Source organism: Myxocyprinus asiaticus, chromosome 17, assembly GCF_019703515.2.
Source record: "Myxocyprinus asiaticus isolate MX2 ecotype Aquarium Trade chromosome 17, UBuf_Myxa_2, whole genome shotgun sequence".
Classification (NCBI taxonomy): Eukaryota; Metazoa; Chordata; class Actinopteri; order Cypriniformes; family Catostomidae; genus Myxocyprinus; species Myxocyprinus asiaticus.
Window position 1 is genome coordinate 16,925,778 of NC_059360.1, and position 14,218 is coordinate 16,939,995.

Consider the following 14,218-nt stretch of genomic DNA (forward strand, 5'->3'; position numbering starts at 1 on the left):
TTTTGTTAAGAATAACACTGATTAACACAATATTTCACTTTTGGAGTTGACATAAAAAAAATTGAAGCTGGAAACTTGTGTAGCATCTGTGAGCTCAATGCATTGTTCATACAGTTGAGAGTACAACACTATTATGATCAAATTCCATGCAAATCACATGATAAAGGATCTCTTTTTTTTTTTTATTGTTTTGAGATTATGGATTTAACTGTTCATTGACTTTTGTTCAGAGTGGCTGTTAAGCATTGTACGGGCATTTCTCGTGTGTTTTCGTATGAGCTGTGCTTTCATCTAAGCAATTGTGCTGGGCTGCCCACCAAGTGAACTCCTAAGTCACCATTAATAACAGGATTGGCTGGTCAAGTCAATGGCATGAACAAAACAATAAGCTTTTTGTGGAGCTATAATTTGTGTTCTCAATGACTGTAGGGGGCTGTATGGATCGAGTCAAGCATTTCATCTCCTGGCCCATTTTGGTTCTGCTATACTTCACCATGCCCAACTGTGCCAAGCCACGGTGGGAGCACCTCTTCATGCTGTCCTTCTTCCTCTCCACACTGTGGATAGCCATCTTCTCCTACTTCATGGTGTGGATGGTGAGTACATGTTTGTATGTACTCTGTTTGTGCTACATACATGAATAATACCTTAAATCATGCGGCTTGTTGAGAGGTTTGCTATTACTTTCCTAAACAATCAGACTTACTGTATGTGTATGGGATCAAAATCCCATCAAATGTATTGCGATCACGGATCCAAAAATAATAACTGTGAATCAAAATAATAAGCGTGAATCAAAAAATAAGCGCAAAAATAAATAATTAGCACAGATCAAAATTATTAGCGCAGATCAATAAAATAACAAGTATGAATCAAAAATATATAAACACTTAAAATATGCTGAAAAAAAAACAAAAAAAAAAACAACAGAACATTTTTTCTTTGCTTTTGTTTCCAAGTTCTGCGCTTGGTTTCCCAAAACATGCGAGTAGAGTTTCATGTAAATCAGGGGGGCATTTTGCATCCCTTATGGTTCACTAGTTTTTGATCGACAACTCCTCCTCTTGCCAATCATTCGAAGAGGGGAGGTGATGTCACTCCATTGCAACTCTGATGGCTGCTGTTCAATATTATATTATTTGTGGTTGATAGATACGCTGCTTGTGTCTGTTTTGAGAATTTTCCTGCCAGCTCTAGAAATAAATGTGTTGTCCGAGTAGGCCATTATCATATTCCGTTAACACATGTATCGAGTCAGCTGAATTTAGTTAGCAGAGTCTTTAGTTTAGGCATTATTTAAGACTCCCTTGTTTGTAGATTATTGGCTGCATATCTAAAAAAACAAGGCTGGGTTGGTGTGGATGTTTGATGCATGTTTTTACTAGCTGTACCAATGCAGTCGCGAGTTCAGAACCCAACTTGATCTGCTAACTATATTCAGCTGACTCGATACATGTGTTAACAGACTATGATAATGGCCTACTCGGACAACACATTTTTTTCTAGAGCTGGCAGGAAAATTCTCAAAACAGACACAAGCAGCGTATCTATCAACCACAAATAATATAATATAATATTATAATACTGAGCAGCAGCTGTTGGAGTTGCAATGGAGTGATATCACCTCCCCTCTTTGAATGATTGGCTAGAGGAGGAGCTGTCGATCAAGAACTAGTGGATCAATAGGGATGCAACACCCCCCCCCCGCCCAATTTACATGAAACTCTTCTCACAAGTTTTGGAAAAGCAAGCGCAGGACTTGGAAACAAAGAAGAATACAGCGTAAGCATACAAAAAAAAAATATATATATATATATGAGCTAAATTGTCAGAGCACAAAAAACAGTAAAATAATCAAGGAAAACATGATTTTGTTTGCAATTCTGATGACTTTGCTTTATTCTGTTTTTTTTTTTTGTTTTTTTTGCTGCATATTTTAAATGTTTATATATTTTTGATTCATGCTTATTATTTTTTGATCTGTGCTAATTATTTTTATCTGCGCTTATTTTGATCTGCATATTTTTTGATCTGTGCTTATTATTTTGATCTGCACTTTTTATTTATTTTTGCGCTTATTATTTTTTTATCTGCGCTTATTATTTTTTTATCTGCGCTTATTATTGTGATCTGCACTTATTTTGATCTGCACTTTTTATTTATTTTTGCGCTTTATTATTTTTTTATCTGCGCTTATTATTTTTTGATTCACACTTATTATTTTGATTCACGGTAAATATTTTTGGATCAATGACCGCAATACTTTTGACGGGATTCCCATATACTCTATGTGTTGAAGTTGCAGATGACAACAATGGATCAAATCAATTTTTTGCCCTTTTGCTGATTGTAAGCCATACTGCTTTCATGCAGGATACATCACTGTTGCGGCATAAGTGCATTTCATTGAAGCTCTTTTATGTGGGTTTGCTATGTGCAGGTCACAATTGTTGGATACACACTTGGAATCCCAGATGTTATAATGGGTATCACTTTCCTGGCTGCTGGCACCAGTGTTCCTGATTGCATAGCAAGTCTCATTGTTGCTCGGCAAGGTACAGCTATCTTTTTGTAATTTACCTGCTTCCCTATACTGTCTGATGTCTCATCCATGTTGAGATGACTTTCCCAACTCTGGCTTTGTATTTTTGTGTGTTCAGGCCTGGGGGACATGGCTGTCTCCAACACGATTGGCAGTAATGTCTTTGATATCCTGGTTGGACTCGGCGTTCCCTGGGGCATCCAGACAATGGCTGTCAACTACGGCTCTGTGGTATCTTTCATTTTCTTACTTCTCACACATGCACATAAACACAAAAGCCCACAACGACAGTGAAATTACCTTTTGTTTTTTTTGTGTCCACAGATTCAGATCAACAGTAAAGGATTGGTTTACTCTGTGGTGCTGCTACTGGGATCGGTGGCTTTAACTGTGAGCAAACATCTTAAGAACAATTTACCTTATACAACTAAACTAGAAATCGATGGATATTATTTGTTTAAAATCAACAAATTTTTTTGAGTGTCCAATAACCGATACGCAGAACCGATATTTTTATTCGATTGTTGTATTTCTGCTTGTGGCACAATAATAAATAAATAAATAAATAAAAACACATAATTTGCATTATAAGTATTTAAGTAATAATTTGATGATGATGATTAACTGTAATTATTCATACTTAATTATTATAATTTATTATTGTTGTTAAGTCCTATAATTTTTTACAGTTGTTAATTACAATTAAGTATAGTTAGTATTATTATTATTTTATAATAATATTAATAATAAAATAATAATAATACTAAGTTTTTTTGGTGTCTAAACGGTCATACATTTATTTTCATCTTTGTTTTGGTCTTAAATATTTAAGCGTAAATTGCTGTACTTTCAATAATTATATTTGCTATAGTTGTATAAATTATTAACAACAATAATTATTATAATTTGTTGTTAATAATGGCTCATACAATTAAATATATTAATAATTATAACTACTACTATTATTATCATCATCATCAATAATATAATTATTAATAATAATATAAATGCAATAATTGTATTTAATATAAACATTAAATATATTTATGCAAAGTTGTTTCGTGTTCTAAATGGTCACACATATATTTTCATGTTTGTTTTGGGCTTATATTATTAAGCATAAATTCCTTTGTTTCTCACTTTATTATAATATAATTAAATAATTTTATGAACTGTTATTGTATGAATTATTATTTACAATAATTAATATTAATAAGTTATTGTTTTGATCAAGTTATTCAATTATATTTAATTTTGATATTTGTATCAATGCACAGTTGTTTTGTGGTCTGAATAGCCGCAAATTTACTTTGATCTTTGTTTTGGTCTTAAATTGGTAAACATTGCTTAGCGTTTCTCATTTGAGAATCAATGGTGACACTTATCGGTTGACCAGATTTTGAAGATTCTAAAACAACTGATTAGAACGTGTGAATATCTTCAAAAAAGGTCAGTCTCTTTAAACAAGTGTAATCTGCCCTTTTTACTCTAATTTCGTTTCTTCACCTGCAGGTGTTGGGCATCCACGTTAACAGGTGGAGGTTGGACTTTAAGCTGGGCATGTATGTGCTTGTGCTTTATGCCATCTTCCTGTGCTTTTCCATCATGATCGAATACAATGTTTTCACTTTTGTCAACCTACCCATGTGTCAAGAGGATCTTTAAGGCCAGAGGATTTCCACTGGCTTGGAACCAAATTACCTCCAGTTTGGACCAACACCCACACAACACACCCAAGGTCACCAATATTTCAGTTTCCTGTTAATTCAATTGCTCAAAACTATTAAATCTCCCTAATGAGTCGCTACCATTCAACAAAACCACTTGCATATCCTCACCACTGTGGCTCAGATGGGAGAGCGGTATTTCGAAGAACTGTGGCATCAAAATTCTTTACATCAGTTCCAGGAAATGACATTCTCCTCGGCAGCTCTCTTTATAACGGAATACTCTTCCTCTTCTAAACCTCGGACAATCGCATTGCAGCCCCCTAACGTCTTTACTGGATTATTCAGTACAGGGGATTCACACGATACAACCCACTTACAGTTGAAGTCAGAAGTTTACATACACTTTAGCCAAATACATTTAAACTCAGTTTTTCACAATTCCTGAAATTTAATCATAGAAAACATTCCCTGTCTTAGGTCAGTTAGGATCACAACTTTATTTTAAGAAATGTCAGAATAATAGTAGAGAAAATGATTTATTTCAGCTTTCATTTCTTTCATCACATTCCCAGTGTGTCAGAAGTTTACATACATTTTGTTAGTATTTGGTAGCTTTGCCTTAAAATTGTTTAACTTGGGTCAAACGTTTTGGGTAGCCTTCCACAAGCTTCTCGCAATAAGTTGCTGGAGTTTTGGCCCATTCCTCCAGACAGAACTGGTGTAACTGAGTAAAGTTTGTAGGCCTCCTTGCTCACACATGCTTTTTCAGTTCTGCCGACAAATCGGATTGAGGTCAGGGCTTTGTGATGGCCACTCCAATACCTTGACTTTGTTGTCCTTAAGCCATTTTTCCACAACTTTGGAGGCATGCTTGGGGCCATTGTCCATTTGGGAGACCCATTTGCGATGAGCTTTAACTTCCTGGCTGATGTCTTGAGATGTTTCTTCAATATATCCACATAATTTTCTTTCCTCATGATGCTATCTGTTTTGTGAAGTGGCCAGTCCCTCATGAAGCAAAGCACCCCCACAACATGATGCTGCCACCCCCATGCTTCCCAGTTGGGATGGTGTTCTTCAGCTTGCAAGCCTCACCCTTTTTCCTCCAAACATAACGATCGTCATTATGGCCAAACAGTTTAATTTTTGTTTCATCAGACCAGAGGACATTTCTCCAAAAAGTAAGATCTTTGTCCCCATGTGCACTTGCAATCTGTGGTCTGGCTTTTTTATGGCAGTTTTGGTTCAGTGGCTTCTTCCTTGCAGAGCAGCCTTTCAGGTTATGTTGATATAGGACTCATTTTTACTGTGGATATAGATACTTGTCTACCTGTTTCCTCCAGCATCTTCACAAGGTCCTTTGCTGTTGTTCTGGGATTGATTTGCACTTTTCGCCCCAAACTACATTCATCTTTAGGAGACTGAATGCATCTACTTCCTGAGCGGTATGGTGGCTGCGTGGTCCCATGGTGTATATACTTGCGTACTATTGTTTGTACAGATGAGCGTGGTACCTTTAGGCATATGGAAATTGCTCCCAAGGATGAACCAGACTTGTGGAGGCCCACAAATTTCTTTCTGAGTTCTTGGCTGATTTCTTTAGATTTTCCCATGATGCCAAGCAAAGAAGCACTGAGTTTGAAGGTATGCCTTAAAATAAATCCACATGTACACCTCCAATTCAGTACACCTCCTATCAGAAGCTAATTGACTAATTGTCTAAAGGCTTGACATCATTTTCTGGAATTTTCTAAGCTGCTTAAAGGCATAGTTAACTTAGTGTATGTAAACTTCTGACCCACTGGAATTGTGATATAGTCAATTAAAAGTGAAACAATCTGTCTGTAAACAATTGTTAGAAAAATTACTTGTGTCATGCACAAAGTAGATGTCCTAAACGACTTGCCAAAACTATAGTTTGCTAATATTAAATCTGTGGAGTGGTTAAAAAATGTTTTAATGACTTCAACCTAAGTGTATGTAAACCTCTGACTTCAACTGTACATCACAAACTGAACATAAATGCCAGTGACAAAGAATGCTGCTCATTCACATATGCATTCACAATCTACATTCTCTCATTTCTGTCTTCCCTCACACTGTGACATGAACATAAACGTAATGCACTTTATATAAAGCATATGACATCTATATCATACTAATTTATGTCCTCCAGTATGGAAAAATTAAAGTACATCTTTGATGTGGTGCAATAAAAGAGGGTAATGACATTAAACAACTGCCCTCGAGCAAAAGATTTCTTCAGCTTGTTACATGCAAGAAAACTTTAACGTTGAAAATGAGACGCTATCATCATGTTACAGAATAACAGAAGTGGAGCATATTCTATATAGATCATGCAACAGAGGACTAGATATTATATAATTCTGATGAGCTGGATGATATGTATGATATGATGTAGCCATCTGGAAGCTTCCAGCAGGTGCCAGTCGGAGAGGTCATCAAGAGGGGACCAGCTTCTAACGCAGTTGAATTGAAGCTGTCCAATCAGACACATTTTGGTGTCCCCTTTATCATTAAATGCACCCTGCATTAACTAGTGAACCTAACCGATCATGAAAGCACACATCAAAAGCTGCTCCTCACCTCTTTCTCAGCTCAGAGCAGACAACCCTCAGGAAAGCGATTTTATTGCTTTTTTTGTGGTGTGGAAGACTTACAGCTGCGGCTGCTTTAATATTTCGCACACTACATACTGACGAGATCCCAAACGGGCATCCTGGATTTTTGCAAACATGCTACAAATCGATGCATCTGTTGTTTATATGTAAATACGACATCAATGATCCTGTTTAAACCAGTGCTTCCTTACAGATGATGGGAGGGGGGTGGATTTACATGTGTGACCCCCAAGCGGTTGCTTTTTCTTTATTTACAAGGCACCCTAACCTCCCTCTCTCTGGACCTTTTATTACTGTTTGCGTGTAATGCATGATTTGACACAAAGAAGCCATTTTTCAGAAGGGCATAAGCTTTGTGAGCTCACTGTCAATGTCCCTACAAGGGTGAATCTCACGAAAACGTGTCCAGATGACATTATACATAAGAAATTATATTTTGCTTAAAGAAAATAAAGCTTGTTAAGGGCTATTACAATTTTCTGCAATTTTACATTATTTAAAAGTAATCCTATTACAATAAAAATACTGTAATTAATTATATATATTAATTACAGTATTTTTATTATATATATATATATATATATATATATATATATGCATAAATTAAAGGCAGTAATGCAAATACTACCACAAATACTGCCAAAACTTTACAATTGAAATTATATAGAATTATTTGTTTTTTTTTTCTGCATTACAGTCATAAGAATTCTGGTGGGGCTGCTTAAAGGGATAATTCACCCAAAAATGTAATTCTCAACCTTTACTCACCCTCATGCCATCCCAGATGTTTATGACTGACTTTCTCCTGCTGAACATAAATGAAGATTTTTAGAAAAATATTTCAACTCTGTAGGTCCTCACAATGAAAGTCAATGGTGTCTAAAACTTTGAATCTCAAAAAAGCACAAAGGCAGCATAAAAGTAATCCATACGACTCCAGTGGTTAAATCCATGTCTTTAGAAGCAATATGATAGTTGTGGGTGAGAAACAATATTTAATATTTTTTACTATAAATCTCCACTTTCAAACAGCCCTTCTACGCGTTCTCCTCTCCTAAGAGGAGGATTTCTTTTGTTTTTGGCGATTCGCATTCTTCGTCCACATCGCCACCTACTGGGCAGGGAGGAGAATTTATAGTAAAAAATTACTTAAATATAAAATTGGTTTTCAACCACACCTATCATATAGACATGGATTTAACTGGAGTTGTATGGCTTATGTTCATGCTGCATTCACGTGCTTTTTGAGTTTCAAAGTTTTTAACCCTGTTGACTTGCATATGGACTTACAAAGCTGAAATATTCTTCTTAAAATCTTTGTTTTTTTGTTCAGCAGAAGAAAGAAAGTCATACACATCTGGGATGGCAGGAGGGTGAGTAAATGAACTATCTCTTTAATTTTCATAAAATTAATGAAAAAGACATTGTGAAAAAATCTAAATATAGGCTTTTTTTTATTATTATTATTATTTTATTTGGCATGTCCAACTCCCAGTGTGCTTTTAAGTCCTCGTGGTCGCGTAGTGATTAGCCTCAATCCGAGAGGCGGAGGACGAATCCCAGCTGCCTCCGCATCTCAGACAGTCACCCACGCATCTTATCACGTGGCTTGTTGAGCGCGTTTGCACGGAGACATAGCGTGTGTGGAGGCTTCACGCCATCCACCGCGGCATCCACGCTCAACTCACCACGCGCCCCACCGAGAACAAACCACATTATAGTGACCACGAGGAGGTTACCCCATGTGACTCTAACCTCCCTAGCAACCGGGCCAATTTGGTTGCTTAGGAGACCTGGCTGGAGTCACTCAGCATGCCTTGGGATTCAAACTCCAGGGGTGGTAGCCAGCGTCTTTACCACTGAGCTACCCAGGCCTCCTAAATATAGCCTTTTTTAAAGCAAAGTGTAATTTTGGATTTCTTTCTTTTGATTTACCCATACAAGTTCTTGACTGGTTTTGTGAGATTCACCCATAAATGGCAGCTACTGGACCCCCATTCACTCAGCTGCGAGCCGGCTCAGGAGATCTGAGCTCAAGCTTAGGGCGGTGTCTTTGTGTCTTTGTCACTCGTGGAAACTGTCGTCATAATTTGCTAAGAGGTTCCGTCGCTGTTTTCTGTGCGGAAAGATAGGTGTTGCAGTATTTGATATACACAGTATATATGATATATGCAATCTCTGTCGGCAAGGGCAGAGTACGGGGGATTATATTTTCATAGAGCCATGTTTGTGAAAGCTGCTGCAGTTGGCCACTGCTGTTACACGTGCATGCAGATTCTGTCATATAATCTCACGTCACATAATTGCAATTCTGTAAAATTTCAACTTTTGTTCATTGTGGCTATGTGCTGTGTGGAATGATGGTGATGATTTTGTGATGTGATTATTTTTTCTTTTATTTTGTCTTTGTGTTCTGTGGTTGTTTCTAAGTGGTGATCTGTACGATAATTATTCAGCTGAAATATGTACAATGTATGGATGATAAAGAAGGTGCAACGAAAGCTGCTGCTTATGCCTTGTTGCCAAGTTTTATAGTTAAAAAGAGAAAGGCAGGGTTCGTAAGTAATTTCATTACAGCATTACATGATTTCATTGGTGCCAGTAAGTTAGTACCTACCTTGTATTTCTATTGTATATGTTTTTTGTTTTGAGCTGAGACATCTCTTTTGACCAGTGCAATAGACAGGAATGCATTTATTTAAGAGATTTATTGAAGCTACACTGAAGATATTTGTCAGCATTTTATCCTTAAAGGAATAGTTTACCCAAAAATGAAAATTCTTGCATCATTTACTCACCCTCATTTCCATTCCAAGTCTGTGACATTCTTCTGTGGAACACTTTTTTTATACAATGAAAGTAGATGGGGACAGGGGCTGTTAAGTGCCAAAAATGGCAAAACGGAACTGTAAAGGTAGTCTATACGGCTTGTGTGCTATATTCTTAGTTGTCTGAAGCTATACGATAGCTTTTTTGGCTGAAATTTTAATTACAATTCACTGTTAATCTTCCCCTCCATCGTAGTTTTCAAATCTCATTTGCACTTGCGTTCAATTCAAGCTAAGCGCCTCAAAACTGGTCGAACCAGGTTTGATGTCAGTGACGTTGGACATTATAGGTGTCAAAACTTGTGCAAAATCTTGACACACTATATCTGAGTAACCGCAAAGTGAATAACAACCTAAATTTTGATATTTTTCTTAAAGACTTGCTTTAGAAGACTTGGAATATAGCGCACATAATTTTATGCCGTTTTTTTTTTTTTTTTTTTTTTTTTTTTGCTAATTTTTGGAGCTTGACAGCCCCAGTCCCCACCCAGTTTCGTGTAAAAATGCAGCTTGAACATTCTCCAAAATTTCTTTTTTTGTTTTTCATGTAAGTCATACAGTTTTGGAATGACATGAAGGTGAGTAAATGATGACAATTTTTATTTTTGGATTAACTTAACCCTTTAACTTTGTTGCAGATACTTTGTGCCATGCTTGATGTAAATGCTGTCATTATATTTGAAATGAGATGAGTTTTTTTTGTTTATGACATTGCTTGTATTTTATAAACTTACCGCTTCCAGAGTGGATTGATAATGTTTCAAGTCACTTCAGAGGTCATGGCTTTGTTGCCAGTTGTATAGCACTCTCACACAAATCGTCTTGTATGCACAGAAAACCCAATGTATGCCTCTTTCCAGGGGAAAGTGGCATACAAAGAAAAACGCTTCAAATGACTGCAATCTCTCACGCATGACTATGCACAGTATGAGAGATCTTCTCATGCAATGTCTTTTATTAAACACATGCACAGATACATGCGCAACTGCTTCAGTATTGACCTGCTGCACTGTGAGTGAATCTGCATATAGGATACCTTCTTCCAAACAACTGTAAGGGTGAGATTTCATGACTTTCATCATAAGACATAAGTTGGTGTGTAACTTGAATGTATTGTCTTGCAAGCAATGGATGTATCCAACCAATGCATTTTACTGTAAAGCAATAATATAAAAAATAATATGAATAATATATGAATCATACGAGTATTGTATGGAGAAAAAATATTAAATTATACAGTTTATAAATGTTTTTTGTGTCTCTGTCTTGCATTTGGTCTATGGCGCCCCCGCATGTTTAATGCAGGTAGTGCAGTTCTGGCCATTTTGTGACGGTAACAGACGTGGTGAAATCGGGAAGGCGTGAGGCGGAGATTTAAACGTTATCTCATTTCATTAATACATCAAGAAAATAGAGAGATTATTTGAGGATAATTGGGTACAATACAGGACATAATGGAGGGATTTGAGGAGGAGGGGGGAGAAGATAATATGGATTATGACTATTTATTTTTTAGGAGAAAGGAGAAGCAGGGAAATGCAGCACATAGATACGGAAAGTGACAGTGGAGTTAAAAAAAACACAAGTTGACGGGCAATCCACAGGGATGTAATAAGAATGAAGAGCAAAGGATATATGCCGGAGAAAGATTTAAAATTAGAGCGAGATTCAGAGTTGGGCGGTGATGCATGTGGCTAGAGTCTTTATTTTATATCTTTGCTTATTGATATTATGCTTTAAATCAACTATAATTAGAAATTATGCAATCATATTCATATAGGCCTAATCACATTTATGTACTCAGTTTTATATTCATTCACATCATCCCTGTATAACAAAAATGTTATTCATGCTTGATGCCTTATGTATCCAATGTTGCATGTCAGGATGTTGGCTTCTGCCATTTGTGTTTTCTCTGTCTGTCTGTGTCTCCCCCTGTTTTTCTGTGAGTTGGTCTCTCCCTGCTGAGTACATCTCACCTGCAAGTTATCATCTCATCACCAGCCTACTTAAACCTGGAATTTTCAATCATTCATCTTCAGAGTGTTCAGTCTTCTAGAGTGGTACTAATGCTAAGGCCAGCAAGATTTTACCGTAGAGAATGCTGGTGTAATTTATGTAGTACAATAGGGAAACTCCACGAGGGGATGTGTGGAATATGATAAGGAAAATGAATGGAATATATAGAGTATGGGATTATCCAGTGATGAAGACTGGAGAGCATATAGCAATCACTAATAAAGAAAAGGCAGAGTTACTAGCAAAGACGTTTGTTAAAATACACAGCTCACAGAATATATCAGAAGAAGGATTAAGAGGAAGAGAGAGCACAAAAGAAATATACAGAGTGTGCAAAGAGAAGATGTAGATGATGCATTAAATGCCCTATTCACATTAGGTGAGCTTTAAGTCGTACTAGACTAGCTGCGCCAGGAAAGGATGAGGATAATTTTGTAATGTTGAAGAATACTTGGAATGCATTCTAGACTTGTATAATAGAATATGGGAAAAAGGGAAATTACCAAAAAGCTGGAAATAGGCAGTGGTAATTCCCATTAGAAAACCAGGGATGGATCCGAGCAATCTGAATATTTACAGGTCCATAGCCCTCACTTCTTACATGTGTGAGGTCATGGAAAGAATGATTACAGAGAGGCTGACATATTATTTAGAAAGTAGAGGGCTGGTCTCACAATATCAGCAGCATTGAGTCAGTAGTAGTTATATTCTTTGACATTGAGAAGGCCTACAATATGGTTTGGAAGGAAGGTGTAGGGATAAGGTTAAGTAAGTTAGGTGTGTCAGGTAGGATGAAGGAATGGATAAATAATTTTTTAATGGAAGATCAATCCAGGTAAGAGTAGGTGGGACACTATCAAATAAAAATATTGTGGAGAATGGCACACCTCAAGGGAGTGTTATTAGTCCTATACATTTCTCTATAATGATAAATGATGTGTTTGATTAAATAGATCCATCTATAGGTCGGCCTTTATATGCTGATGACGGGACACTATGGAAGACAGGCAGAAACATTGGATATGTAATGAAGAAAATGCAAGAGGCAAATGTGGTGGTAGAATGGTGGTCTTTGAAATGGGGATTTAAATTCTCTGCAGATAAAACTAAATCAATAATTTTCACAAGGAAAAGGATGAGTGAAGACTTAAATTTAAAGTTATATGGAAATTTAGTGGAAAGAGTGTGGGTGTTCCGGTTTTTAGGTATGCTGTTTGACAAGACTGACATGGGCAGATCATACTGTATAAAGAAAATCACACTGAAATGTTGAAAGGTAGTTAATGTAATGAAGTGTCTGACAGAAACAGATTGAGGTGTAGATAGGGAATCTATGAGAACAATCTATCTGGGCCTAGTGAGATCAGTTTTGGACTACGGGTGCGAGGCATACGGATCAGCATCAAAAACGTTACTAAAAAGATAGATGTTATACAAGCACAAGCACTCAGAGTTTGTTGTGGGGCTTTTAGGATGACCCCAGTTGCAGCAATACAAGTACTGATGGGAGAGATGCCATGGAAATTAAGAAGGAATCAGATTGCAGGAACATATTGAATTCATCTAAAACTTCATGGTGACTCTCACCCAACAAGGAAGATATTAAGAGATAGTTGGGAAAGAGAGCCCAGCGGAATGTCAAGTTTCAGATGGATGTGTAATAGGCTGGCAGAAGAGTTAGGTCTGTGTGGGAGGGAATTTATTCCAACTGTTATTTGGCCACTTAGTCCTCCATGGATATTGAAAGTACCAGAAGTAGATCTGTCAGTGTTAGAAACATATCAAGAAAACAAGGGAAGGACAATCAGTAGAAAGTCTTTTTCATGCAAACATTTTATTTGGCTGCGAGTATATACACCGATCAGCCACAACAACATTAAAACCACCTGCCTAATATTGTGTAGGTCCCTCTCGTGCCGCCAAAACAGTGCCAACCCACAATAGTACAGAGTGGTTATGTGAGTTACCGTAGACTTTGTCAGTTTGAACCAGTCTGGCCATTCTCTGTTGACCTCTCTCATCAACAAGGCATTTCCATCCACAGAACTGCCCATCACTGGATAATTTTTGTTTTTAGCACCATTCGGAGTAAATTCAAGAGACTGTTGTGTGTGAAAATCCCAGGAGTTCAGCAGTTACAGAAATACTCAAACCAGCCCATCTGGCACCAACAATCATGCCACAGTTCAAATCACTGAGATCAAATTTTATCCCCCATTCTGATGGTTGATGTGAACATTAACTGAAACAGGATTTGGTGTATGAAATGATACAAATGCTATCAAGAATAGTTAGCTCTGGGATTAGGGTTTGTCTTACATGGGTGCCAGCGCATATGGGTATTGAGGGAAATGAAGAGGCAAAAAGAGCATTAAAAATGGAGAGGGAAGAAGTAGAAGTGCCAGTGAGCAAGATGGAAGGGAAAAGCTTAATCAAAAAGGTACTGATGCAAAAATGGCAAGAGGGATGGGAGACTGAGTGGAATGGGAGATAATTTTATGAAATGGAATGGAAACA

General features: G+C 37.0%; 1 protein-coding gene across 1 annotated transcript in view; it reads left to right on the forward strand.

Moving 5' to 3' along the window:
• Positions 1 to 7,700, forward strand: part of LOC127454837 (sodium/potassium/calcium exchanger 4-like) — a 106,243-nt gene extending 98,543 nt beyond the window's left edge. Inside the window, exons 13-17 of the mRNA XM_051722296.1 lie at positions 430 to 596; positions 2,441 to 2,555; positions 2,661 to 2,773; positions 2,867 to 2,932; positions 4,055 to 7,700. Of these exons, the coding sequence (XP_051578256.1) occupies positions 430 to 596; positions 2,441 to 2,555; positions 2,661 to 2,773; positions 2,867 to 2,932; positions 4,055 to 4,207 (614 nt within the window). The 3' untranslated portion in view covers positions 4,208 to 7,700. The remainder of the gene's footprint in view (positions 1 to 429; positions 597 to 2,440; positions 2,556 to 2,660; positions 2,774 to 2,866; positions 2,933 to 4,054) is intronic.
• The last annotated feature ends 6,518 nt before the right edge of the window (positions 7,701 to 14,218 follow it).